Raw genomic sequence first — 25,454 nt, 5'->3', positions numbered from 1 at the left:
AACCTTTGTAAAATCATATCAGCCCATGCTCGCCAACATCTAAGCTGTATTACACACAGAGTTCAGGTGTTTTTGTCCTTTGTTTTAATCTGTTTTTCCCCCAACTATCAACTACAAAGTGACAGTGGGATTCACAGTGTCACTATCTCAGGCTAAGTTTACTTTCCAAAGTCAAAACAGGGCAGCACCAGAGAAACCAATATGCGGGCAGGGGACCTCTTATATCTTCTGTCCTTGGGAAGAGATACTATCCTGCTTTTCCTCTTGCACATCAGCCACAAAAAACTCAACTCTCTCTAAAGTAAAGTCAAACCAGTCACTCCACAGATGTAGAAACTCTAGGAGATATTGACCTTTACTGGTGCAAGGGCTTAACCAAGAAAAATCTAGAAGGAACAGTAAAAATTATGGCCTTTTAAAACTCTTTGAAACAATTACAGAAGGAAATGAGAACGTTCTGTGCCATTTTAATGTCCTACTGTTTCAGTAAAGTTTTAACATGATTGTTTTATTCCATTTCAGTTTTGGGTTTTTTTTTTCTGCTTTCCTGATTTTACCTCATCTTTGTTTATTTATTTTTCCTTCCTCCCATTCTTCAAGTAATTTTCAGAGGTTACAAAGAACACATGCATGCAAAAACTGGGAAACTGAGAAAATGGATAACACTCTTTTCTATCTGACTGCCTTTTCCAGATGTTATTGAATGGGAACATCCAACCAGGCAAAAAAGGCCTTGAATAATATTTTTTTTTTTTAAATAAATGTAGGGGAATGATAGAAATGGGAAGGAGAAATAGAAGAGTAGATGGTTCCTAAAAGCAGGACATCCCACTCAAGGCTGCTGCTTCTCACCCTCCGACCTACAGAAGCAGAAGTTATTTGCAGGCTGACTGGCTCTCCTGGTCTCACCTCCTTCTGAGCCTTTATGTCCCAGAAAGCTTCTTTCCAGGTCCAAAATGGGTAGCAGGAGTGTCTGGACCTTGGTTCTCCTCGGGTGGATGCAGGAGTTCTAGTGGCACTGACACAGCCTCACCCGTACTTTAGACGTGCCCCTGGGAAACACAAGACATTCTTAAAATGGCATTTTGCCTTAGGCTGGGAAAAATTGTCTTCATCTTCCACAGTTACCCAAGAAATGACAATGAACAAACGGCTCCCTGTCATTCATTATTTTATTATGGGTTTGCCTCCATGCAAACAAGCTGCTCCATGACCTAGGGGGTGAAACCTGCCTGATTCTTGCAGGTTTGCACCCAATATTTCCATTTATTCACTGCAGTGATTCAAGGTCTTCATCTCTATGCCTCTTACAACCCTGTTGCACCTCTCACCATGCCTAAAGAAGGGCCCTAAGCCTTTCTATGGTGTGCCCAGGTGCCTCACAGCAGGCTGGGCAAGACCCACTGCAGCCCTTTGCCAGGACAGCCAGCAGGGTGTTTCCACCTTCCAGACAACCATTTCAAGGGCTATTTCTATCTGAAGCATGGGGTTAGGTCTTAACGTACCTTGGTATGAGTAAAAAAAGAAAGGCTTTGTTAACAGAAAACAAAAGAACCACAATAAAAACATCTGCTTACATCCTTGGGGTATATAATCTCTGGAGAGGATGAGCCTCACCATCAGCTCAGCTGCAGCACTGCCAGGGTGGTGGGGACAGGCCAATCATTATCCATGGGGCTTCCCGATGGCAATGGCCCTTCTCCCCCTGCACTCCTCAGCCTGCTAGGTGATGGCTCCCACCAGCTTTCCCCATGCAAAGGCTTGGGTGGAGCAGTCGGTCCCTACCAGCCTCCTTTCTTGCTTGTCCAGGTGCGCCTGTGAAGGGCCGTGTCTGCCATGTTGTGCCAGCCACCTGGGCCTGGCTCACTGTTGTCAGTGGCTAGAGGCCAAACCAAATGGTGTTTCCTCCTACAGCTGCTGCCTCTAGGAAAAGGGAAAAGCATCGTTATTTTCCATGCTGCTTCCAAAACACTTGAACCAGAGTAGCTCTGCTGAAAAACCCCCTTAAAGTGGGGTGCAGCAAGAGCGAGGCCACAGGGCACTGCTACACTGGGCAGGAGCACAGGGACAGCCCATCCCGGCTCCCCAAGGAGCAATGTCCACCAGCACCCCGGCGGCTGTTTTGTCCTGGCCTTATTTATTTGTTATGAATAATTACAGCTCCCCTTTCCCCTCCCCTCGGGCCTGGGCACAAAGCAGTCAGCTCCCCACAAGGCAGCGGCATGTAAAAGTTTGTTGTCGTATCTCCATTAAACTGTACGCTCTCCGCCCGCCGGCGATAATGCACTTCAGATAATTCGTTGACGCAATATATTTTCCAGGATAGGCTTTTGTTTTCTTTCTTGGCCGCTCACCCTCTTTCTGTGGTCAGTTTTGCTCATTTCTCTTGTAAGCTGTCTAGAGGCAGAGAAAAGGCTTTCAGTTTTAAGCAGTTTCCTTTTCAGTTCCCCTTTATTGAATTCCAACCTCCTTTTTCTTTTTTTTAAGCATAGGGACATCATTTATCTTGGACTTTAAGTTGCAGGGGCCTTCAAGGGGCTGCTTTTTTTCTTTCCCAGCTGCATTTGTTGACACACAGTCAATCTGTTTTTTGCCTTCGTTCCCCCTCTTCCCCCCAGCAGGCCATAAAGTATCGACAGCTGTGCCCTTTATTAGCATAGCCATTTTAAGCACAACAAGGGGGAAGAGACTAAATATATTACAGCCATTACCTCTGTCAAAAAGTGACAATTTTAAAACATTTTAGCTTTTCACTGGGAAAGCCGGCAGCACAAAAGAAAGTGCTATAATTTTATTGTAAATGCTTTTTAAATATGGGTCACTTGGCCATAATCAATAGAAAGGATGGAAAAGTTCAAAGCTTGAGAACTGTTCGGGCAGATAGCAGAATATTTTTTTTTTTTAAAGGCTTGTCTTTAAAATATGCTAATTGGGGCAAAAAATACAACAGTGAGAAGCATGCAAAATAAGATCTTGCTCCTGGTGGTTTTGTTTTCTGTACGGCTCTGTTCATGCTTTTCCCATCTACTTACAAGTGTGTTTTACAACTTGGATGAGAATTATTCCTCCCCAACAGGGTGTTATGAACATTTGGGGGCTGCGAAAACAGGAGGGAACCCAGGCAGTCACTCCTCTGTCCTCAAAAAGGAAAAGAAATAAACTACTGGTTTTCCAAATGCCTTTGGAAGTGCAAGGTGCCACAGCACTGTTATTAACCGGGACTTCCTGAGCAAAAAATAATTCCAAAGCCTTTGAATTCTGGTAGTTTAGGTTTATGTTTGGATTCTTGTTCTTGATGGCTTTTGTATGGCAGAAACCTGTATTTTAAGCTACCGGAATGAAGAACTGGTCTTTTGATTAGACCAGGACTAACGCCCACAGTCAGCATCTGTTACAAGCTCTAAAAGGTAAAAGAGGGCTTACAGAGACCCTGAAGCCTGTGGATCTTGGCTGCTTTTGTTTTAATTTGTAATGGGTTTATCAGGCAAAGAGAAAGAGGCAATCTCAGCAGGGTTTCTTTTGAACTGCTTCACCTTCCTCTCCATTTGTAACATCTGGAGAGAACTTTTCTCTCTCTTGTCTGTACATCCCTAATTACAAATTTTTGCTCAAGGTTTCATTTGGCTGTTTAAATTTCAGAATGTTTGCAAAGCTTGGCTTATACCAAAGCAAATTGTTAAAGAGGCTCCCAAAAGGAAAGCTGCTCTAAAGGATCTGTTTAAGTAAAAGTCCATGAAATCTTCCATATAACGATATGCAACACCTATCAGCTGTTGTGACACAATGTTTCTCTTGTGGTGATTCCTGGGGCCCTGTATCCCACTGCACTGAGTACTCTCCAAATTTGCAGGGGAGAGCAAATGAGCATCCTGCTCTGGGGAAGAGTGTGGTCCGTGGCAAAGGGGAAATTGAAAGGAATTCTCACCACCCATCTTTTGGCAACCAATTTAGCAGTTAAATGTAACCAGCTGGTCTCCCCAGGCTCCCTCTGTAGTCGAGGGAGGGAAAGCAAAGCTCCTGCAGAGGGTCATTCAGTGCACCCAAATTAGCCTTACTCTGAATTGTCCTCTCTCTCATCCATGACTGGAGAAGGAGTTTGAAGAGACTACTCGGGTAATTTAGCCAGTTAAGATGGGTGGTCTGAATAATTCCTTCCCCACCAACGTCTAAAAGCCTGCCTAGGTACCCCACAGAGATTGGCATGTCGTTGGAGGGATCGATTCCCAAGCATGTCAGCAGTTCAGTAATCTGTGCTCAGGCCTGCTCTAGAGAAAGCTGGGAGGCTTGAGGAGCTCACTTGATCCTGTTGGGCTCTGCAGCGCCCAGCCCGAACAGAGGCCACCGAGATGGGAGTAGCTCCAGAAAAGCCTGGTCCTCAGAGATCTCTCATGGTGGAGCTGAAAGTGGCTCCTGTGCTGCATAGACAGGAGACATGGCTGCTCCTTCCCAGCAAAAGCTTCATCCCTTCTTGTGAGAACCCCCCCCCCCCCCACTTGTCCAGAGTGAGGGGGGTTCACTCGCAAGAAGGAAAGCAAATTAGAGGTATGGCATGCCCCTAAGATGAGGGAAAGACATACAGCAGTCAAAGTACTACTGATCCTTGCAAAGGCAATATCTGAACACAGGCACAACCTTCCACACCATCAACAGGTAAAAGCAGAGGATTAACCACTCCCCTGCAGACAGTGTTGCTGATGGTGAGAGGAGGAGCCCTGAAAAATACTCAGCTTTGCTGCAAATAGGCAATTACCACCATCTTCCATGGCACAGAGCCACCTGTGTCTCCCTCATCAGCCTGGCTGCCCTGTAGCCTGCTCTGCTTACTCACAGGCAATAAGAGATAGGCAGGGTGGCCTCCTGGCTCCCACCTGGCCAGCAAGGGCCTTCCCTGCCCTGGGGACGCTCCCAGGTCAGGGAGGAGTTACAGCCTACCTTTCTAGGCTCTTCTGCCGGCTCTTCAGAAGGTGCTGAGAGGTGCTTCTGCATTCCCAGGCACACCCAGCAGGAGGACACATGGTAAAGCTGAAAGGAGACCTCTTCCCCCTAAAATTCCTGGCCTAAATACTGTGTTACCAAATGTGAGACCACGTATTTTGGAGAACCAACTTCAGGATCAGCAAAAGCTTTTGCACAGAAAAAGCAGGAAATGTTGCCTATCACTTTTCATAAGAGCCAGAGCCATCCAAATGACTTACGATGTTGAAGCAACAGAGAGTTTCATTTGTAGGATTAAATTATGAGGGTATTTTGGTTTGTTGCTTTTTGGTTTTTTGGTTTTTTTTAATCTGAAAGTGAGCTGCATCTTTGCTCTACCATTAAATCATCATTTTTCCATGCTCGATCAGAAAAGAATCTGACCTGGGCAGCTGTTTAACTTGCTGCTCATCAAAGACTGGCAAAGTCTGTCTCTCAACTGTTTGAACAGTGGAATAGTCTCTTTACAGCCAGCCTTATTAAAGCACAGGATTTTATTAGCTGTTTTGTGGTAATAAGGTGAAGGACAATGTTGTGGAATGCTCCTTCAAGAGATTCGAGACCTTGTATGCTTTGGGGTTTATTTTCCTCTTTTGGACTAGGATGCTTGGCAACCAACTAATACAACTGCCTCTTTGTAATATTCTCTTCCTTAAAGGCATGTTTGACAACCAATTTTTTACCCAAGTAGAGGGAAATTATTGATTGAAGGATTATAAGAGAAATACAATACTGCCTCATTGTTCTAACTTTTTTAAAAAGCCATTGTAGATTCTCAGGTACTTCAAAAAACTCCAGATATAAGGGGAAAAACCTCCACTGGTCACATGTATATACAGTAATGTTGTACATTTAAAACCATGAAGCTAACATGGTTTTCCTCTGTGGCAAATTTCTTTAAAGTTCTGGTAATTTTCTGAGGAGAATATTTTTAACAGACTGTAAATGGCCCTTTTTCCTGAAAACCACTTTTGGGGCACATAAAGTTTCAATTAGCATCCGAGAATACCTGCCAGGAAGTTTTCATGAACGCATAAACAAATACATCCGCCTTATTATGCAAAAGAACAAAGTATCCTGACAAATTTCAGCAATTTCCCATCCTCTTTGGTTTCATAACTCTAATGGGAAACAAAGGAAAGCAAAGCTCCTCAATCACTGATGAGCTTTAATGAGAACTGTGTTTCTTTGGACTGATGATGCCAAAATAAAGACTGAAATACGAGTTTTTGTATTTGGGACTGACTGTGAAAGGGTTTTTGGGAATGAAAGGTACACATCTCTGAAACCTCCTGGCTAACACCTTTACAGCCACCACCAGAAAATCTGTTATAGTACTCAGAAGAGTTCCTTTTTCTGATTACAGTATTTTCTTAGTCAACTATGCTCAAGTGTTTTGGAGGAATAATGAAAACATGTATGTATATGATCAAACATTGTTATTTCACGTACCAGAGAATAACTCATACTCTGTGGAATGAAATGCATTAGTCAAATAGGTACACAATGACCCTACCAGAACAACTGCAGCAAACCTTTCATGGCTCTCCAGGCTTGAGACTTAACAGCTATTACATAGTTGCAGCAGATTCTCATGCTCATATCAGACAGGAACTTTGCATACTCCTTCAAACGCAGAGGCAGCACCTCTGTGTTCCGCCGGGGAGGAAAGAGCTAGCATTCCCCAAACTGGTCAGGCTTATCACTCACTTTCCTGGTTTAAATAAAGCCCAATTGCCCAAGCACTCAATTCTGTGGGTTCAGCTTTGGAAACAAATTTGGGAGCAAATCCTGAATTCACAATAAACAAAGAATTCCAGGGAGCCTCCTTTTTAACCATCAAATACTCCCTACTTTTCTCCAGACTCCAATCCAAGAGAAGTCTCAACGCATGAGGCTACTTTGAAGAGAAAACATTGCACAGCACACAAGGAAGCAGATGTACTCTTGTGTTGGAGGAACACTGTCCCAGGATTTTCCTTGATCTCCAGCTGGTGCAGCTATGGATAGATCTCAGCTAAGCGAAGTATCTTGCAGCATCCCTTCCACAACGTACCAGTTTGAAACAAGAGATGCTTTCAGACACTGCACTAGTGGAAGTTATTAAATTAACTAAATCAACCTGTGCCACAAGAAACTAAACTATGAAAATCCCTCTGGAGCTAGAGGACTCAGGCAGAACCTTCTATGCTTAGTCTTCATTTTTTTTCTTCTTAATTGAAGCAGCATCCCACATTTGTAAAACATACTAAGAGCATGTACTTTCCAAGATAAACTAACCAGAAGGACTATTTATTGTGACTATTGTTGCCCTGTTGCAACTGACAGGAGCCAGACCACAAAAGCCTCATGCTATATACCCTTTGTAACAAGGTCCCTGGAGCCATTATTGTTTTATTAATCTCTTCAGCCAGCTAATTGTAGGAACATATTCTACAACTTGTAAAGCAACACATTGAGATTTTGCTCTTTTTCATGCTTGGTGCTCATCCCCCTATAGCGACTTGTATAGAAGTCTATTACTGAAACAATTGCTTCTCCAGCCCCAAGGAAGAGTCTCACCTGATGCCAAGACCAGGCTCAATTTCTCTTTAACAGACCTAGTTAAGTTTTGCTCCTCAGGAAGTGTTCGTTCATAAATTCTGTGCACTTAATACTTGCCCATACTGGGCTCAGAGTAGGCAGTAGATGATGCCAAACTCAGAATTCCATTTTTGAGACCCATTGTAGATGCAGTTAGGCATATTTCTTGCTTCTGGACAACTCCTCCTTTTGAGCCTCATACATAATAGGCATGATGAGGGCAAGGGAGCCCCGGCATAGACTGCCCAGGGAGGGTGTGGAGTCTCTTCCTTGGAGGTCTTCCAGACCCACCTGGATGCATTCCTGTGTGACCTGATCTAGGTGATCCTGCTTCTGCAGGGGATTTGGACTAGATGATCTCTAAAGGTCCCTTCCAACCCCTACCATTCTGTGATTCTATAATGACAGTATTATTCATACCCTGGATGGGTTCTGCTTTAGCTATTGCCATGTGGGAACAGTAGCTGCTTCCCTTCTCTCCTATGCAAACTGTGGTTAGTGCTCCATGTGGATGCAGCAGATGATATAGCCCAAGTCAATTCATAACTTGAAAAATCAATGATTTTACCATTCATAAAGGTCCCAGCATACAGAAATGTGTACAATTAACGTCTCTAAGCTCCCTCAGTTTGTGTTTGTACTCTGCTATGGCTGGGGCAATGTCCCTTGGGAAAACAGACTTAACTGCTGAGGGGACAGCAGTGCATTAGTTTTGTTTAGTCCTTTTGCCAGACTAAAGAGACCTGTGGAAGCTTCCTCGCCCAGGAAACCACAGCATCACTTCATACCAGGTCCTCCCTTTGCTATGTCTTTGAACACAAACTTTCTTAGCTCAGTGAAACAGAGTCAAGTCATAGGAAACAAAGACAAACTGGGGAACCTTCGCCAGCCTCTGAAAGAGTCACAAGAACAGCCTGTGTATGTTTCTGAGAAGAAAAACAAAGGGAACTACAAAGCAGGACATGGATTATTCTTCATGTAAGTCATGCTGCAAGAAACACCCAGAGAAAAAACCCAAGCATGCAAAGAGGCAACAACAGCAGTGCAGCACGCCCAAAACTTTAATCTTTGCTTTTTAAAGAGTACATAGTTGGAAGTGACACTTTCTTCTCCTTCCCACCTTCCCAGTCTCTATCCCACCGTTTCCTATGTCCTCCCTAAAAGGAAATACTACTTTGTTGATTAGTTTTGACTTCCCTTCAAGTGAGGCACACTCGTTGATCTCCAAAAGCAGGCCTCAATTCAGTGAAACACTTGCACATGCACTTCAATTTAGTTCACTCTCATTCATGGCAACATTTAAGTGTACATACTTGAATGCTGTTTTGAATAGGGATGTTTTTACTTAACCTAAGACAGGAGGAGGAGCAGGGGCATATTCATGTGGTCCTAAGGGGGAAGGGGAGGGAGGGCATACAACATATATCATCTTGTTCCCAATTTAAAATTCATTTTAGCAGCAGTCAGTGATTGACACATTGGTAAAAGCAGCAGCTTAACCACAGAAGTGTGTTGCAGTTAAAACCAATGACTTTTTAAAAAGTAGCTCTGAAACCACCACTGAATGCCAGCTGAAGTAGCTTCACGAGGTCAGTCAGACTTCTAAGTTCAAACACTCTCTGCTCCTAATGCCATTGAGCAAACACACTTCCTCAATTACAGTTATATAAAGGGAGAGATTGGCAAGACCATACAAAAAAAAAATTAAATATCAATAAAGGGAAAACCTACAAAGTTCAGAAAACAGGATTCTGGAAAACTAAAGTGTGTTTTATTTTACTTTGCAGGCTTTCACTTTTTATCCCTTTGAAATACGTTTAGTTTTAAATTAATAAAGATCACAAACTCATAAATTGATACGTTCTTTTAAAGAGACATCATATAAAAACCAGATGTTATACCACAGGACCCATCATTTAAATATCCTGGCAATAGAACAGTTAAAGTGATGCTGGCTAATGTGAGGGTAAAATGCCTAGATAAAAGATGCCGTGGCTCTAAGTAAAAGTCTGGATTAGAGGAGAATTGAGAGTGAAGCAGGTGATGCTTTAGTCTGAATCTGAGCTGTCTTGCTTGTTGGTATGGTACTGGCTGACTGCTTCTTCCAAAGGAGCCATTGTACCATCCGGCCGCACTCCCATTGGTTTTATAAGCTCATCTCTGTAAGAGATTTAAAAACAGAGAATATCTATTAGCATATGCACACATATCAATTCACATGTGTATAATACAGTCACATACAGTATATGCTTTAGTCCATAATGAGCCTTTAAAAGGAAGTTATTTCTGCTAAAGCCCTCTATTTTGAAGAAAAGGGAACAAAAAAACCTTCCAAAATAGGTGGGAGGGGAAGAGCAGGACAGATAAAGACTTCATTCATGTAGGCCAAACCTACTTAGCCAATTAAAGACACCATGAAAAGTCAGTGCCTAATAGGCTCAAGGCAAGGAGCAAGTTCACTGTTTTTAGATATACAAACTAGCTTTTCTTCTGGCAGTTCTCTGACAGAGATTTCTTCCTAAAACTTCACCTGCCGTTCTGGCCAAGATAGACCCAGGCAATTAAAACAATGATTTGATACATATTCATCGTGTTGAAGGAAATAAATCAGTCACGAGAACAGACTCTGCCTACACCACTGCTAGGGGTGTGTAAGTACTTGTTGCTTCATTTAAAAAAAAGCTGACCGATTCTAATACTATTGCTTTTGTTTGTGGCAGTTTAATTACAGGATTGACAGCCATTTTAATCTCCTCAAAGCTCCAAAGGCCTCTCAGCAGCTAATCCAATTATATCTACTCCACAAGCTACAGCCTCATCTAAGAGATGATTAATTATTGATTAAGCCAATCAAAAAGTATTAGCAAAGATTTATTTAATCCTTACTTTTTATCATCTCATTTATATGTGGATTATGGCAAAAGCTGTAAGGGCAAAGATAACATTTTGATTTTCTGCTGAAAAAACCCATAACGGAGAACACCTCTAAACATTCACGAGTCACCTTAAATAAAGGAGCAGAGGCTTGGTGTCCGAGTGCTTGAAAGGCAGCCCAGTAAAACTGCTACTTTAACACACATATACCATCCTCCCAAGCCACAGACAATAAAACTCCATCACTGATTGGGGAAGCAAAGGTATTTCACCAGCTCTCTGTCTGGTTGGTGTTGCTACCTTGGCTGTAAAAAAGAGACAGGAACTGCTTGTACAGTGCTGGTGATTTAACCTTAACACAGCCAGAGGAAAAGCGAGAAAGGCAACGGCTGAACTGCACTAGATACTGTACAGCCAAACACCAGTCAAATTCAATCTCCAAGAGCTTTTTTTTGCTCAGGAAGAGCAGAGATCAGCGAGAGAAATGCAGCTGTTCGCGCAGATGTGGCCATCGGGTACTACAGTGATAAGCTTGCAAATCCCACCACCTGTGGCAGCTCAAAACAGGAGACACGAGCTGGAGGAATTGCTGTGCTCTGGCTAAACCAGGCTTGTGTGGGAAGCTGTGGGCCAGGGAAGAAGGTTTTCAGTGACCATACTTGAAGAGCACAGGCCACACTCTGCTTGTGTGTGTTTAAGAGTAGGATCTGTCTTTAAACAGAGTGGAGATAGCTAGCCAACCTTAAGGACTGATAGCAAGTCTTCTTCCTTCAGGCAATGCGACCTGTAGCATGCTGATTCTGCACAAATAAGAGCACTCTTAAAGTTTCAAGTATCCACTGGAGATGTGTGAGAGAAGAGATCAAAAGAATACTTGAAATCAGATTTGAAAGGGCTCAAAAAGAACCCCCTGCAGACTGCAGATCTAGGGTCCAGTCAGGACCAGAACCCTGCCTGCCTCCTGTAGGGTCTCCCAAAGGCAAAGCTGGAGCGCTTTGGAGCTGTGTTTGATAGCAAACACTTCTTCCCTGAGAAAAAAAACCCAAACCTATCCATCTAAGGCCTCTTTGGCTTTTAAACTTTAAACATCATAACACGGATGAAACGTCCTTTGAAACCTGTAATCAATCTTGCAATATTTCTTCAGTGTCGCTTACTCAAGTTCAAGCCCCGCTAATGATATATTACACTGTTTTTTTGGAGAACAACAACCTGAAGAGTAAGTCCCTGCTCATATTTTTTAACTTCTAAAACTACAATCATAGCCACAAAGAACAAAATCATCTTTGCTTGCCCTCTAAGCTGAGAGGATCCTAGAGTTTTGTTTTTAAAAGGCACAATGCGTACTCTTAGGTTGCAACGTGTAACACTGCAGCCAGAAGTCACAGAATCACATCATTTCCTAGTCATTTACCATTTGTTATCAGTAATAAAGAGATTATAATGGCTAGTAAAGGACAAAGAAACAGTTCAAGAGAAAGAGAAGCAGGTGAAAACAAGGTCCCAAGATCCCCATAAGTGGAGGCCTCCCTTTCCTTACATAATGCCACTTAAGAGATATCTTGCCAATTATAGACATAGTTCTTTCTCTGCAACTTCCCTTGCGTGCTTCACTTTTCATATCCTGCTAAGCACGCTCCAGAACTTGACACAAATGTTTTCTCTCCCAGTGAGTCATCTGAACACCAGACGCAATGGACAAGACACACCCATTCGCCCAAGTCTTGGTCTGTGGGTTTTTTGGGGGTCTTTTGGGGATAAATGCGCCAGGTTTTGCTTGACAACGCAATGCCGAACGTTACTCAGAGACTCATGTGCATTTGTGATGATCAAAAGCCTGTTCCTCAGCTCGAGGTGTTTCCAAGTGCACCTGTGCTATATATTGCATTTGAAGTTCATTTCCAAAGCATTTCTTTCTCTCTAGGGTTTAACTATGAGCTTGCATGAGCTCACATTTCATAGAATAACAAGGATGTCTGTCAGCTACGTTTCTGTTCCTGCATGAGCTTCCTGCTTTGCAAATCCTTGAGCAGGGTGAAAGACGCTTGTTACAAGTTTGTTATTCTCTCTGTATCGGGAGGTTGAACTCCATATACATCCTTCCTCAGACCAATGTTACCCTGCAAAACTGAACTCTACCAGACAGAAATATTCTAGGCCATCAAAAGCAGCTGGTGGAGAAGCAGGGATTTGCCTTTTTTCATTTCCCTAGCCATGCTCTGGCCCTAAAATGGTGCAAAAGAAAGGATATGTTTCCAGTGGTGAAGATTTGGCTGCAAGCTTTGAAGATCACACAGTCTTACTCCTGTTTTTTCAAGGGGGAAAAAATATAGAGAAGGACGAGCAGATGAAAAGATCTGGGCTGCCTAACAAAGCTAGCTTCAGAAGTCTGGAACAACTACCAACCAAACAACAGATTTTTGGGTAGGACTGCAAGAGGCATCACTCAGTAACTTCAGTACCACACAAGAGCCCACAGAACCGATCCTTACCTGATATGAATGGTCTCAGCTCTGTCAGCCTCAGTAATTTGCCCATTTAGCACTGGTTGCTTAGAGACCTCAACTGAGCTTTGACAGCTTGGGCTAGCTGAGGATGCACCTACTGATTAAGGCAAGATAGAAGGGAAGCACCAGAGACCAGCATGTGTAGCCTCAGAAGATGGTTCCCTATCTCAAAACTGGATGTTTAAGGTACATCTATAGGACAGAAGACAGATTGCTTTGGCCCTGCATGTGCCAGTGAGAACATTTCTCTGTCCATGAAGATACATACAAGTACACAATGTGCACATTTATACATATTTGAACATCCTTATGTGACCTCCCATATACTCAAACACACCTCTTGCAACATTCATTTCCCTCATGCAAACAAAGCATTCTATTCAAGTGTACTTAGAAACACACCATAATTAAACAGTTGGTAAAATGCATTCTTTTCTTCCATTTTCACATCTCCCAAGACTCCCTTCGAATGTATCTATACAAGTTCTAGCTTCCTGCTTGCCATTGAGCTTGATAACGACTCAAAAATCATTCCCTTGTTTTGAAGGGTAACTCTTTCTTGTCTGCTCTATGTGCTTTAGGGCAGCATTGACACATGGAATTAATGACGGTGTCTGTAATGAAACAGCCATCATGTAAACACCAGTCTGCTCCTTTGATAAAATGGCATGTTAGGGACCTATTCACCTCCTTATAATTGAGTACTACATAATAGTTCCGATCCTTTCATGTAACATTATTTTGTTCTACAATTAAAAAGAGGAAGGGAAAAAAAAAAATCTATGTAACATTGCCTTCTTCATTCATCCTATGATTAATTCTGTGTTTTTAATGAGTATGGTTGCTTATTTAGATGGCTTCTCTTACACACTTGTTTTGTTGACTTCTGTTCAATGCACAACAAAACCAAGCTATGATAATTGGAGACCATTTCAACAGCAAAAGGATTCTTGCTATTAATACGAGGTTGGCTTGGTAAAAGCATCCTGACATTTTAAATTAGTCAATTAATATACAATTCTTCCTACTGCTTATATTAGAAAAAATGTCACCATTTTTTTCCAGACATTTTAATTAACACGGAGTATTTCCAATAACCTACACTAAAACCAGAGAGAATATCATACAGCACTGATTTAAGGTGGCCAACTTGATATTTAAAAAAACACTCAAGTTGACTTAAATATTCCTGTAGATCTGGAGAACTTTTTCGAAGATGTGCATCACATACAGAGGACATTGATCTACAGTCACCAAAAAAAAATCTCAATGAACCACCAAGGCAACCCTTACCGCAGGCAAAGCTCACAGAGTTACCTCAGGGCCAAGTTCAGGCATCCAGCAAAGTCCAAGACAAGTAACATCTACATGTCCCAAGAGCTGAAGTAATCAAGATTTTTCATCTCCATTTACACTTAAAATTTACATGTAATGACTTCAAAAAATAATCTCATCCAAAAGTTTAACTTCTAGAAAAGCTTTTGTAGAACGAAGTTATGTTAAAATACTGTGGCAGGGGAAATGGGTTCACAAACAACACTCAGCTTCCCTCCACGTATTTTGAGAAAACAAACCTGGGCGATTAATTTTAATTTAGCTTTGCTGACAGTCAATAACTAAACACAAACAACCTAATAAAATAGTAAAAACTTTGGAAGGAAGATCTGAAACAACCAAAAAAATGGATCAGTTTTACATCACCTCAAAGCAGTTTCAATTCTTCAGTGCCAATGCTGAAAATAAAGAGAAACCCACAGAGCAAAACTCTACTGGCATCTTATGGAACAAAGGAGAAAATGCCTCTTTATTACTTATAGTTTCAATAAACCTGTACAAAGGGCACAGTGTAAACAGTGAGTTAATGAAGGCTGTAACTTTTCAGTGACGTAGTACTGTTTTGCAAATTTGTTTTCTGAGTTCAATCTGTCATCAGGTAACTATTCAAAAACTATACAAAGCAAATCAAAGTCAAATCTAGAACAGCCCAGTGACAGTCTGGCCTGATTATCCTCATCAGTCAAGAAGGGAAACAAGTTTGTCAGTCATTCAGCTCCCTTTTTTTCATACCCTTCTCCAGCAAAAGCATGCTAGCTCTTTAAAGCTCAGCTTTCATTACTGGGAAAATATAAATGTACTAAGCAAACCAGTCTTGCTGTACATCACCTAAGTTCACTTTATGCTTTTGTTCAAGTTACACAGATAAAGTTACATAAACTCGTTCAAGCTTAGAATCATAGAATGGTAGGGTTGGAAGGGACCTTTAGAGATCATCTAGTCCAACCTCCCTGCAGAAGCAGGGTCACCTAGATCAGGTCACATAGGAACGTGTCCAGGCAGGTCTTGAAGGCCTCCAAGGAAGGAGACTCCACAACCCCTCTGGGCAGCCTGTGCCAGGGCTCCCCCACCTGAACAGTGAAATATTTTTTTCTTATGTTTAAGTGGAACTTTTTGTGTTCCAGCTTCATCCCATTACCCCTTGTCCTGTTGCTAGATACTATAGAAAAAAGGGATGTCCCACCCTCCTGACACCCACCCTTTAGATATTTATAAATGTTAATAAGATCACCCCTCAGTTCCTCTTCTCCAGACGAAACAGCCCCAGTTCCTGCAGCCTTTCCTCGTATGAAAGGTGTTCCATTCCCCTGATCATCTTGGTGACCCTGTGCTGGACTCTCTCCAGCACTTCCCTGTCCCTCTTGAGCTGAGGAGCCCAGAACTGGACACGGTGAGAAGGAGATGTTGGTTCCCCGTCCAACTTTCTCCCCTCTTACAAGCAAAGCACTGCACTAAACTGAAACTGCTCAGTTCATGGTATATGTCCCCTCCTAGAGTGCTAACAACAAAGAACAGTAGAAGTAGGAAACTTGCCACTGCTAGATTGCCTCACAGTGAGATTCAAAACCTAGAATCAACTGAAGCCTCCTATCAAAGCAATCTCCACTTGAAATTTGTACTTTGCAAACCAAGGCAAAGAAGAGTGTGTTCCACTGGTAGCTTTAAGTCTCTGAAATCTCCAAGTACTGAAGGGTTCGCACTGGAGGCAGAAGTGTTTAATTCCAGAAACACAGAGGGACTCCCACTACTATCAGCATGTCACTAACTCTTTCTTCTTGTATACAAGACTGGTAGCTTCCCATTTTATTTAACATCTGCAAAGCCCACAATTACACTCCATTACATTCATTAAAAACACCCCACAGTCTCCCTAAACCAAGCCTTTGTTTTTTCCTTCCTGCCAGCGTTCCCCTCCCCCTCCCAATTTTCAGTAAAACAGAAAGGGTGGGAAGAACAGTCAAGTGATTTTATTCATGTTATCACAGCACTTAAAGCGGTCAACACCAACAACACTGTCTCACAGTAATCACTATACTAAAAATCAACTAAACAAAACTCTTACAACAGAAAGAGTCCCAGCCCAGAAGAGTTTGAGGTCCAAGAAACTGCAGGTGGATGTAAGCAACACAGAAAGCCCAAGGTGAAAGTAATGCTCCTGGCCAAGAGGATAAGTGCTGACAGGGGGCACCAGCTGCTTAGTTCTTGTCAGTTTCTAGTGGGCGACACAGCAGGTGCCTCCAATCCTCCAAACTGAAAAGGCTCTTATGCTACAGTAATGCCATTTGGACTTTTTGTGTGGCTGCTATAGTGATAGCAACTGACTTGTCTTCAGGCTTAGTTTCTCCTCGGCCTCAAATCTTCCTTTTAAAAAAGTTTTAGACCATTTAGTCGTTTTATTGTGATATTCCTAACACTCAGCTTCTAAATTCCCCAGCTTATGTGGCAATCATTCCATTTCACAGAGTAGTTCAGATTATTTGTGCATTGTATTTTCTTCTCTTTACTAAAAAGACTGTAACATACTATACTTGCTTTCCATGCCAATAATGTGAACAAGTATCTAATTACTTCACTGACAGTCTCAGGTCAGTTGTTCCAAGATCCTTTCCCGCATTGACTCCTGCTTATAGTTCAGTTTTTGTCAGATAATATAAAATCCAGATTCTTCCCATATCTTTTGCTGTATTCCTAATCTTTAATAGAGGAAAAAACCAATGCTTGGCTTGCTGAATTTTTCTCAATAGATCTTAGTAGTTGAATATCTACAAACTCTCAGGAAAAACAAACATATTTCTAGCTGCTGAGTTCTCCCATGTTCGAAGAATGACTCATTATGTATTTACCCAAATTCCTATACTAAGCTCAAAGTTAAATTAGCATTACATGAAATGTTCCTCGAGAATGTAAAACTTTGCTTATGCTGAAAACAAACTACAAACAACCACTCCCATATGGCTACAAATATTGGGGAAGAAAAATCGGCAAATTCTAGGCACATTGAATAAAAGAGGAAAAAAGCTACAGCTAACAGCACAGGTCTGTTCCCTTTTTGTATACAGAAAGTCATAAAGCAAAACCCCAACTTTCTGTATCAACAATGTACACCTTTATGTCACATTAAGTACCATTTTCTTTTATAGCATTACCTCAGCCATTTAAAACAACTTGTGAAGACTCAACTGTAATCCAGGCCACAATAATTATTAACTGCAAATTTCCTTTTAATGGATCCATTATATAATTTATTGCTTCTGGTGACAACTATTTTCACTCTGTATTTGGTCTCCATATAAGCAGCAGACCTAAGCAGCTACCACGAGATGCTGCACACTGACTTGGGGAAAAATGAGTACACTTGCCTTGGGCTTGGACTGCGTCCCATTCTTTAAAAATAGAAATTCCTTTCATTTTTATCAGCCTGTCCATTTAGGAGGCAAGTCCCCACACCACCACATCTCCCTGATACCGTCCAGTCCTCTCCAAGAGGTTTCCTCTGAAGTCCTGTTACAAATCACACTTTTTTTTGGAGTGCTAAACATTTTTCTCTGCAGTTAAAGTAGTCCTAATCCTGCAAAGAAGTTGATTACAGCACTATTTTGAAGCAACAGACGCTAGTAAAGAGCCAAGGTACGAGCTGCCTCCCTCAAAAGCAGCTATAATACAATACCTGGAAAGTTTATCAAACATGTTGACAAGCTTCATAGCTTCATACTCTTTTTGTTCTTCTGTCATTTCATCCATTGGATTGGGCATTGGTTCTTCCAAGTGACCAGTGATAAGGTTTATGCTGGAAGTGGAAAAACAATAGTTTACATTTCTGCAGGGATATGTAAACTTTCTATTTTCTGTACAGGAAAGAGGAACACACCAACAGAAACCACCAGGATTAAGACCAAATTGCACATTCAAGTTTTCCCTATAAATGCCCGCCTTTTATATTTACACTTTTGTTTTGGAGCCTTTTCTTACAAACCATGAGTCTTGTTGACTCACTGCATTAATTTCTTCTTAGCCACTCAGAAATACACAGGCCACTAATACTTGTTATGCAATAACCCCCAAACAAGCACCTTAAAAGCAGGGGAACAACGATGGTAACAACGACAATGTCACTGGTAATAATGACATAGATACTGAACAGGAGGACAGGTAAAGGTTTGAAACTAATTCTGTACAGGCTTAATTTTAGAAATTCAGTCAGATTCCAGTTACATTTTCTTATTCATGAAGAACTGTTGAGTTAGTTTACTATCACCCTTGCAGTGGCATTTTTTCCTCACACCAAATTAAGGTTACTCTACTTTCAAAATTTACAATGCTAGTTTTATTTTCTATGTTAAAGTAAGTGAGCAGCAATGCAGAAATGATAACAAAAACAGAGAAGTAGTTTAAAACAACACTTTCAGGGCAAATTACCTTTTCAAGCAGTTTAATCATAAACATCTAACAGCAATACAGAAAATCAAAGGCTTAAATCAACTGAAAGTCGTCTGGAATGTTTCATTTAATTTTTTTTTCAGCTTTTAACTAAATAGATGTTATAATTTTACTTACATGCATGTAAGTAGATATTAGGCTTTTGAAAGACCACACACAAAAGAGTAGGGAAAAAAAAGAATCCTTAAGTGCAGAAATAAACAGAAACCTCCTAGTTTAGAGTTTGTTTCTTGGCATAGAATCAATATAAATTCCCGTAACTTCTCATACATTTGATCCTGTCTTTTGTTTGTGTTCCTTAATAAGAATCTTTTGGTAAACCACAACCCCCTGGCATATACCAAATCAAGTTTGTGTAGTTCAAGAAAATGGAGTAAAGCAGAAAAATAACGTGCCCAATACTAACACTATCAGAACCTACTTAAAATGGTATCAAATGATAGATGTAACATGGCAAACCAAAACCTCTAGCATCAAATCAATTACAATTAATAAAAATCAACAGAGTGAGCTCCTATATTATCACTGAATCCTTCAAACAAATGTATTGGATTTCTGATGTGTGACTTCTACAGAAGTTAATTTGCTCCTTCCACATTTACCTATGTTATGATTCTTCAGGAAAATTTTAGTACCAGGCAATCTGACTGACTGGAAGCAGACCTACTGGATTGCTCCTTTTTTCACAAAGTCATACTTAAAACCTTAAGGCATATCTGACCCCTTTACTTTCCCTGTTACAGAGATATACCCCACAAACAACAGTTAGTAGTTTGGCAGCTTCATGTGACTTCCTGGAAAATCTGGGGCCAAAGTCATCCCTGCTGTTTGTTACTACAACATTTTTTTTTCCCTATAATTTCCTTAAAAAAACCATTTTGACACTTGAATTTTAAATAGTAATTCAGAATGGCATTAAATGATTCTCATAGTGATTTTTGTTTTTCTCTGGAGCCATCTGACGATATGATGGTCACTATTACATGCTGATTTCTCAATAATGAGACCACGAAGGCAAGAGGAGACAGTAGAGAACATGAGCACATGTAAATTTAAAACTGTCCTCTCTGGAAAAGGTGAAACAAACAAAGTAAAAACATCTGAACTGCAACAGGACAGGTAGAACTTAAAACAATACTATACTTTGGCTTTGCAGACTTGTACTCTTCTGTATCTGTATCTTCATCATCTGAGTACCAATGGTCTCCTCTTCCTCCTGCTAACAGGCCCCTTGCTGCCAGCAATCCTGCCGCGTTCCCGTAGCCTGTATATTTTAACAAGCTGTCAACTGGAAAGAGCGATACAGAAAATTACTCAGCTGTTATCAGCTGCAAAACAAAACACAGCATAGCGCAGTTATATCAAAAGGCAAATACAGTAATTACAGCAAGAACCTACAGAAAAGGGAGAAGAAAAAGTAATTTCTACCTCTCTCTTTACAAAGGACAAAAAGAAATTCTGCTGCAATTTGCTTTACTCCGAGGTCAACGTGAGTCATAAGGCGCACAAGTTTGTTTCTCACTGTTGTGCCAACTTCTGGGCGATTCGATACATCTCTTAAGGGAGGCAGTACCTAGCAGCACAAAAAAGGGAAAACCAGCATAGAATGTATGGCAATACCTATGCAATCCCTGCAGAAACAAACACAGTCAATGGAACAAGAAAAAAACCTGTAAGCTCTGCTCCTTTAAGAAAAAGGAATAAAATCAACCCAACTCGCTTAGATGCACTCTTAGCTCTTAATATATTCAAGCTTTCTGGTCTGCCATCCTGGGCAGAAAAGTAGTCAGTCCCAAATGTAGACTTGAAAGAAAAAGACAACTCTTTGGAGTAAGAGCTCAAATGCTTGTGTCCCTGGCCAACAGGCAGCAGTAACCTCACACGTTCTTGTGTTTCTTCTGTTTTACTCAGCTATCTAGTAAAAGCATTAAAAATACCAACTCAAGGAAACTTACAATATTAACATGATGTGTGATGTGTACAGCACAACGAACACGCTGACAATGCAAAAGCAGGAAAATAAGTCACATTGCAAGTTCTGCTACCATAGACTTCAAAAATTGGCTCTACATGTATGAAGGAAATGCACACTTCTCCCAGAAAACACTCTTTCAAAGCTCAAGCTAAATTTCAGCAAGATTTTGGAGAAAACACTATTTACCTTTTCCTCAAACACACTGTTTTCTCATTAAATATCACTAATATTCTTAACTCCAACCCTCAAGAAAGGCAGGAGGTGCCTGAAGTAGGACTGGTTTGCAAGTCCACCTCCTTTGCATATGCCTTCAGACTCAAAACCCACTTCTATTTTTTTCCCCTCACATTCAGAGGATATGGTATGATTTGCAAACAAATCTGGGCCATAATATGAGAAGTTTAATAATCTGAAGACTCCTATAAGAATTATTCAATGTTTTACTAGGGAATGAAGCCAAAGATATCACTGTCATAAAAAATTACAGGTCCTTTGTCTTCTAGGTGTCTAATGTAAAATGTCCTATTCTGGGGAAAATGACTGCACAATTACTACTGAAATTGGACTCATTGGGAAATGATATTTAAGCAAATGATTGCTACAGTATTGACTACTTTCTAAAAAAAAGAGACCCCCTCTTTCATAAACTAAGTATTCAAACAATCACCAGAAACCTTTTACTTTGTCCCTGCTTGCTTTCCCCAATGGGGATAATACCATGAATGCCTAGTCACAGTGTTGTAAGAATGAATTAATGTTCTTAGAGTACTCTAATACTAACAGAGCGATGAGTGCCATAGGACAGTCCACCAAGAAATTAATCATTCTGTCTTCAGATCAGAATCTGAATAGTGCACAATACATAAAGCCTAAGGGCAACACTTAACAATGAGGATAATTCAAAATATCAACTGGAATTTTGTAGTCATGCAGTTAGCAGCATCCATCGTTTCTGTGCACTATGTGAGGCGGTGGCCCTGTGGCAGGAAGCAGTGTGCAATTACATCCTGACATCGAGATGCTGAGATGTCACAAAAAATGCAGACAACTTCACTTTTCAACTTCTGCATGTTTTTCTCTGCAGTTTGTTTTTTTCTTACTTAAAGATCAGAAGAGCATCTGAGGAAAGATGCTCCTCTGCCGTTCTGGAGCTGCTGTGACCTAAACCAATAATCAGTAAGAATGAGTTTCTTAAGGCTCCTCAAAAGCACTCTTCTGGTATAGATGAAAGAGGCAGGAAATAGATGTCCTTTTCCATAATAAACACCATATATGAATTCAGGTGCAGCTTTGATCTGGAAGCGGCATTTACGATGAAATCCGAAAAATCACTGCAGCTTTAGGAAAAAAGAACATTTGCTGGCCTGGTTTCAGCTGCCTTTCCCTTGCTCTTTTCTTACCTTCTCTCTTCTCAACTTCAGGAAAAGCAGCAAAACAAACAGAAAACACCACACTCAAAGATCAAGCCACAGAGATCCTTTAGATCTTAACCTGTGGCATGGAAATCTTTTTTTCCTGCAGAAAGCCTACCCAGACTCTGCACTGTGCTTTTTTAAGAGACCAAGTGACGACGTGTGCCTCTGTTCACAGATAGCTTTACACTGACAGAACAGCTGATACACACTGGTACCCGCGTTTCAATGACTCCTGCCTGCTCAGGTCAACCTAAAGCTCAAGCAGAGCACACTGAAACACCTGTAGCTTCAGCGGCTACCATGTAGTTGTGCAAAGCTGTAACCACGCTGAAATGGGGTTTTTTAATATGCTGGATGTAAGGGAACGGACTTCACTGACTTCTTTGCCCGTGTCACACAATCCATGGTGACCTTCATTAACACAGCTTTACAATACACCTAACGATATTATTTAACAGCTCTACAAAACGCATCATGGAGCTCGGGCCACAATAGCTATTGATTTATGTGACTGAAAACTTGTTTCTATAGCTGACAGTTGTCAGAGACCTAACAGAAAAAAAACCTGCAGAGAGCTTTGTGGGTAATTTAACACAAAACCATTCATATTTTTAAATCATCAGTGTCTTGCACTGATGTACAAATCTCAATGTTTATCATTAGCTTCATATTCAGATCATGATGAATATTTTACTTACCTGAGCTTTGATAAACTTCCTGATATTCCTGTGAGTTCGGCAGCATTCAGTTAATAAACTGAGAACTGGAGTCAGACTTTCTCTATAGCTGCTTCCCTGAAATAAAACCAAATACAAATTAAACACTTTTAAGAGCAAATTTTCCTCGTCAAATCCTATGAACCCTTCCGTGAAGTACTATATGACAATTAAAATATGAACTTTACATAGATATAAACAAAGAGACAAATGTTCATCTTCACACAAACATGAGCAAGTATGCCTCAGGTAGTCACAGGAATTTGTTCTCGACTTTGAGGTGTTTCACAATCCAGAAGCAAGGACATCCACATTTGTGTTAAATGCTGTCTGAAAGGTTTGTAAGAAGCTTGACACGTGTGCATTTTTGCACTAATGAAAGGGTAAAAGAAGGAGAGCCACTTCTGCCAAGAATTTTTGTAACTCATACCTTGTCTATTCTCTTCTCCATGAAATCCAGTAAAATCTGAATTGCTCTCATATTCATACCATTGTATTTTATATCTGTTTCCTCTTGGGATGATGGACTAATAAGGACATCCAAGCAAGAAATGGGAACATTGCTTAAGAGGTTGATTGCATTGCTGAAACAGATTTTAAAAATTAATTACTCGTTTGGAAGAAAGAATTAAAAACAGAGTACAGCTCACCATAAACTGTTTGTACGACTGCAACCAAAGAGAGGCCCTGCAGCTCAAACAATGCTTTATTTTCCACTCTGTGTTTTAAATGCATTATTGTGGGAGTGCTAGCTCTTGGAACAAACAAGGAAAAAGAAAGATGAAAGCTCCATAAGTTATACTGCAGCAGTGCATTATTACTTACAGCCTCCCAGGACCCCATCCCCTAGATAAGGGACTGCTTCCAGCAGTCTGTTACAGCAGCTGATCTTGCAGGACAGCAGGGGGAACTCTCACATTGATTTGTAGCAGTCAAGAGGTTTCTTTTTTCCTCCTTGAAACTTACCACGTTTTACAACACATCCATAAACCTAAAACCTTTTACAACACCTCCATATTACCATCATTAATGTGTCAAAGTACACCACAGACAACATTTCCTCCTCCTATAACAGTGGGACGTGGTGGCAACTTCTCAGGTCCCCTGAAATATTTCCACTGTTACTTAACTTGTGTTGAAATACAGAAGGCTTTTTACACATTAAAAAAAAGATTCAGGTTTATTTACCAAGCACTACCTTTCAGTAACTGGCAGTCTTTGCATTCTAGAAAACACACAGAGGAGGGCTTCCCAAATGTCCATTAAGTGATTTAAATTAGACCACAGGGTCCCTCCCTCCTCTTTAATGGAGTAAGATGGAACTCACTTTGCAAAAGCCTCTTGTATGGTACACATTCCTTGCGTTTGCCATCTATCCTGTTCTCTTTACACAGATCAGGTCTGTGTTCTCCCTGAATACGGGGCTAAGTTACACAGATGCTGCAAAAGTTAAAATTCTGTCATTAGTTACTTGCTGATGGCCAAATAAAACTTCTAAATGGATATATTTAGAAATGCTCCAGAACTATTAGGCTTACGTGTGCAGACCTCAAAGCTATCAACCAAACCATGAGCATCAATGTTTTGAGGATTGGGAAAGTCTTCCAAGAACAGAGAAAACTTTCTGAACTTCATTTATCACTTTAAACAATGTCTTCTTAGCAGATGCCCTCAGTTTTTATGTTATTAATACAAACAGAGAATTAGGAAAAGAGAAAGCAAATCACGGCAATCAAACATAACAGGATTCCTAACAAATGCACTGGCTTCAGTCCTATCAGACTGGGTGGCTGTTCCACACTATGCCATCTCCCTTCTGCTCTTTTAGCATCTGAAATTCAGACAGCTTCTACTTTTTGGAAAGCCTGTTGTCTTTGTTTTGTTTCTAACTCCTGCTTAAGATACAACTTTTATATCAGGGAAGTTATCCCTCTCCAATAATTCAGGAATAGTCAGAAACAAATCAGACTGAAATTCAACAAATATTTGGTGGCTTCAGGCCTTTCATCAAAAGTTCTCTTTTTACCAGTTTCTTATTAAACAACCAAGTTCCCAAACACCTACAAAATTAATTTTCTGGATCACTGTGTCTGAGCTATTCTTTTCAATAAATGAAGCCTGGCTTTCTGATCTTTGTCACTCCACTGACAGTTTTATTTGTGGTTGAGGAGTGTATGAAATTCTCCAGCTACCAGGAAGTCAGTGACTATGCACAGATCTGCACAATAGTGTTTGCATTCCTACTCCAGGGGGTAGAAATACTGCGTATATTACTCTCTCCTTTTCGGCTTCCTAGAGATCATTAATCACTGGGACATGACATCCACCCACTCATGCTCCCAGCCCCCTCCTGATATGCAAATTCAGAAGCAAAGGCCTATTTAGAGCTGCTGAATGCCTTGATTAAAACCTTGTTAGTGGGTAAAAACGGCACTCACTCTCATCTCTGGTGCTTTAAGCTGTTCATCTTCAAACGTGAAGCAATGACATGACAGAACTGCAATAATGATGATGATACCAGGTACTAAATTAGTTGAGATATTTTTATAGGTAACTTCTGCTTATTTATTAAAAATAGTCACACTCACATCACAGCTCAGGGCATGTATCCAATACCTGATGCTCACATAAAAGAAAT

General features: G+C 40.8%; 1 protein-coding gene across 1 annotated transcript in view; it reads right to left on the bottom strand.

Annotated features, from left to right (window-relative positions):
- Window positions 1-8,600: 8,600 nt before the first annotated feature.
- RIC8B (RIC8 guanine nucleotide exchange factor B) overlaps window positions 8,601-25,454 on the bottom strand; it is a 39,683-nt gene continuing 22,829 nt past the window's right edge. The window contains exons 5-10 of the mRNA XM_062011625.1: window positions 23,247-23,400; window positions 22,799-22,894; window positions 20,139-20,283; window positions 19,854-19,998; window positions 17,941-18,060; window positions 8,601-9,717 (exon numbers count right to left, since the gene is read on the bottom strand). Of these exons, the coding sequence (XP_061867609.1) occupies window positions 9,606-9,717; window positions 17,941-18,060; window positions 19,854-19,998; window positions 20,139-20,283; window positions 22,799-22,894; window positions 23,247-23,400 (772 nt within the window). The 3' untranslated portion in view covers window positions 8,601-9,605. The remainder of the gene's footprint in view (window positions 9,718-17,940; window positions 18,061-19,853; window positions 19,999-20,138; window positions 20,284-22,798; window positions 22,895-23,246; window positions 23,401-25,454) is intronic.

Source organism: Colius striatus, chromosome 1 (assembly GCF_028858725.1).
Source record: "Colius striatus isolate bColStr4 chromosome 1, bColStr4.1.hap1, whole genome shotgun sequence".
Taxonomy (NCBI): domain Eukaryota; kingdom Metazoa; phylum Chordata; class Aves; order Coliiformes; family Coliidae; genus Colius; species Colius striatus.
This window is presented reverse-complemented; position numbering and strand designations above follow the sequence as displayed.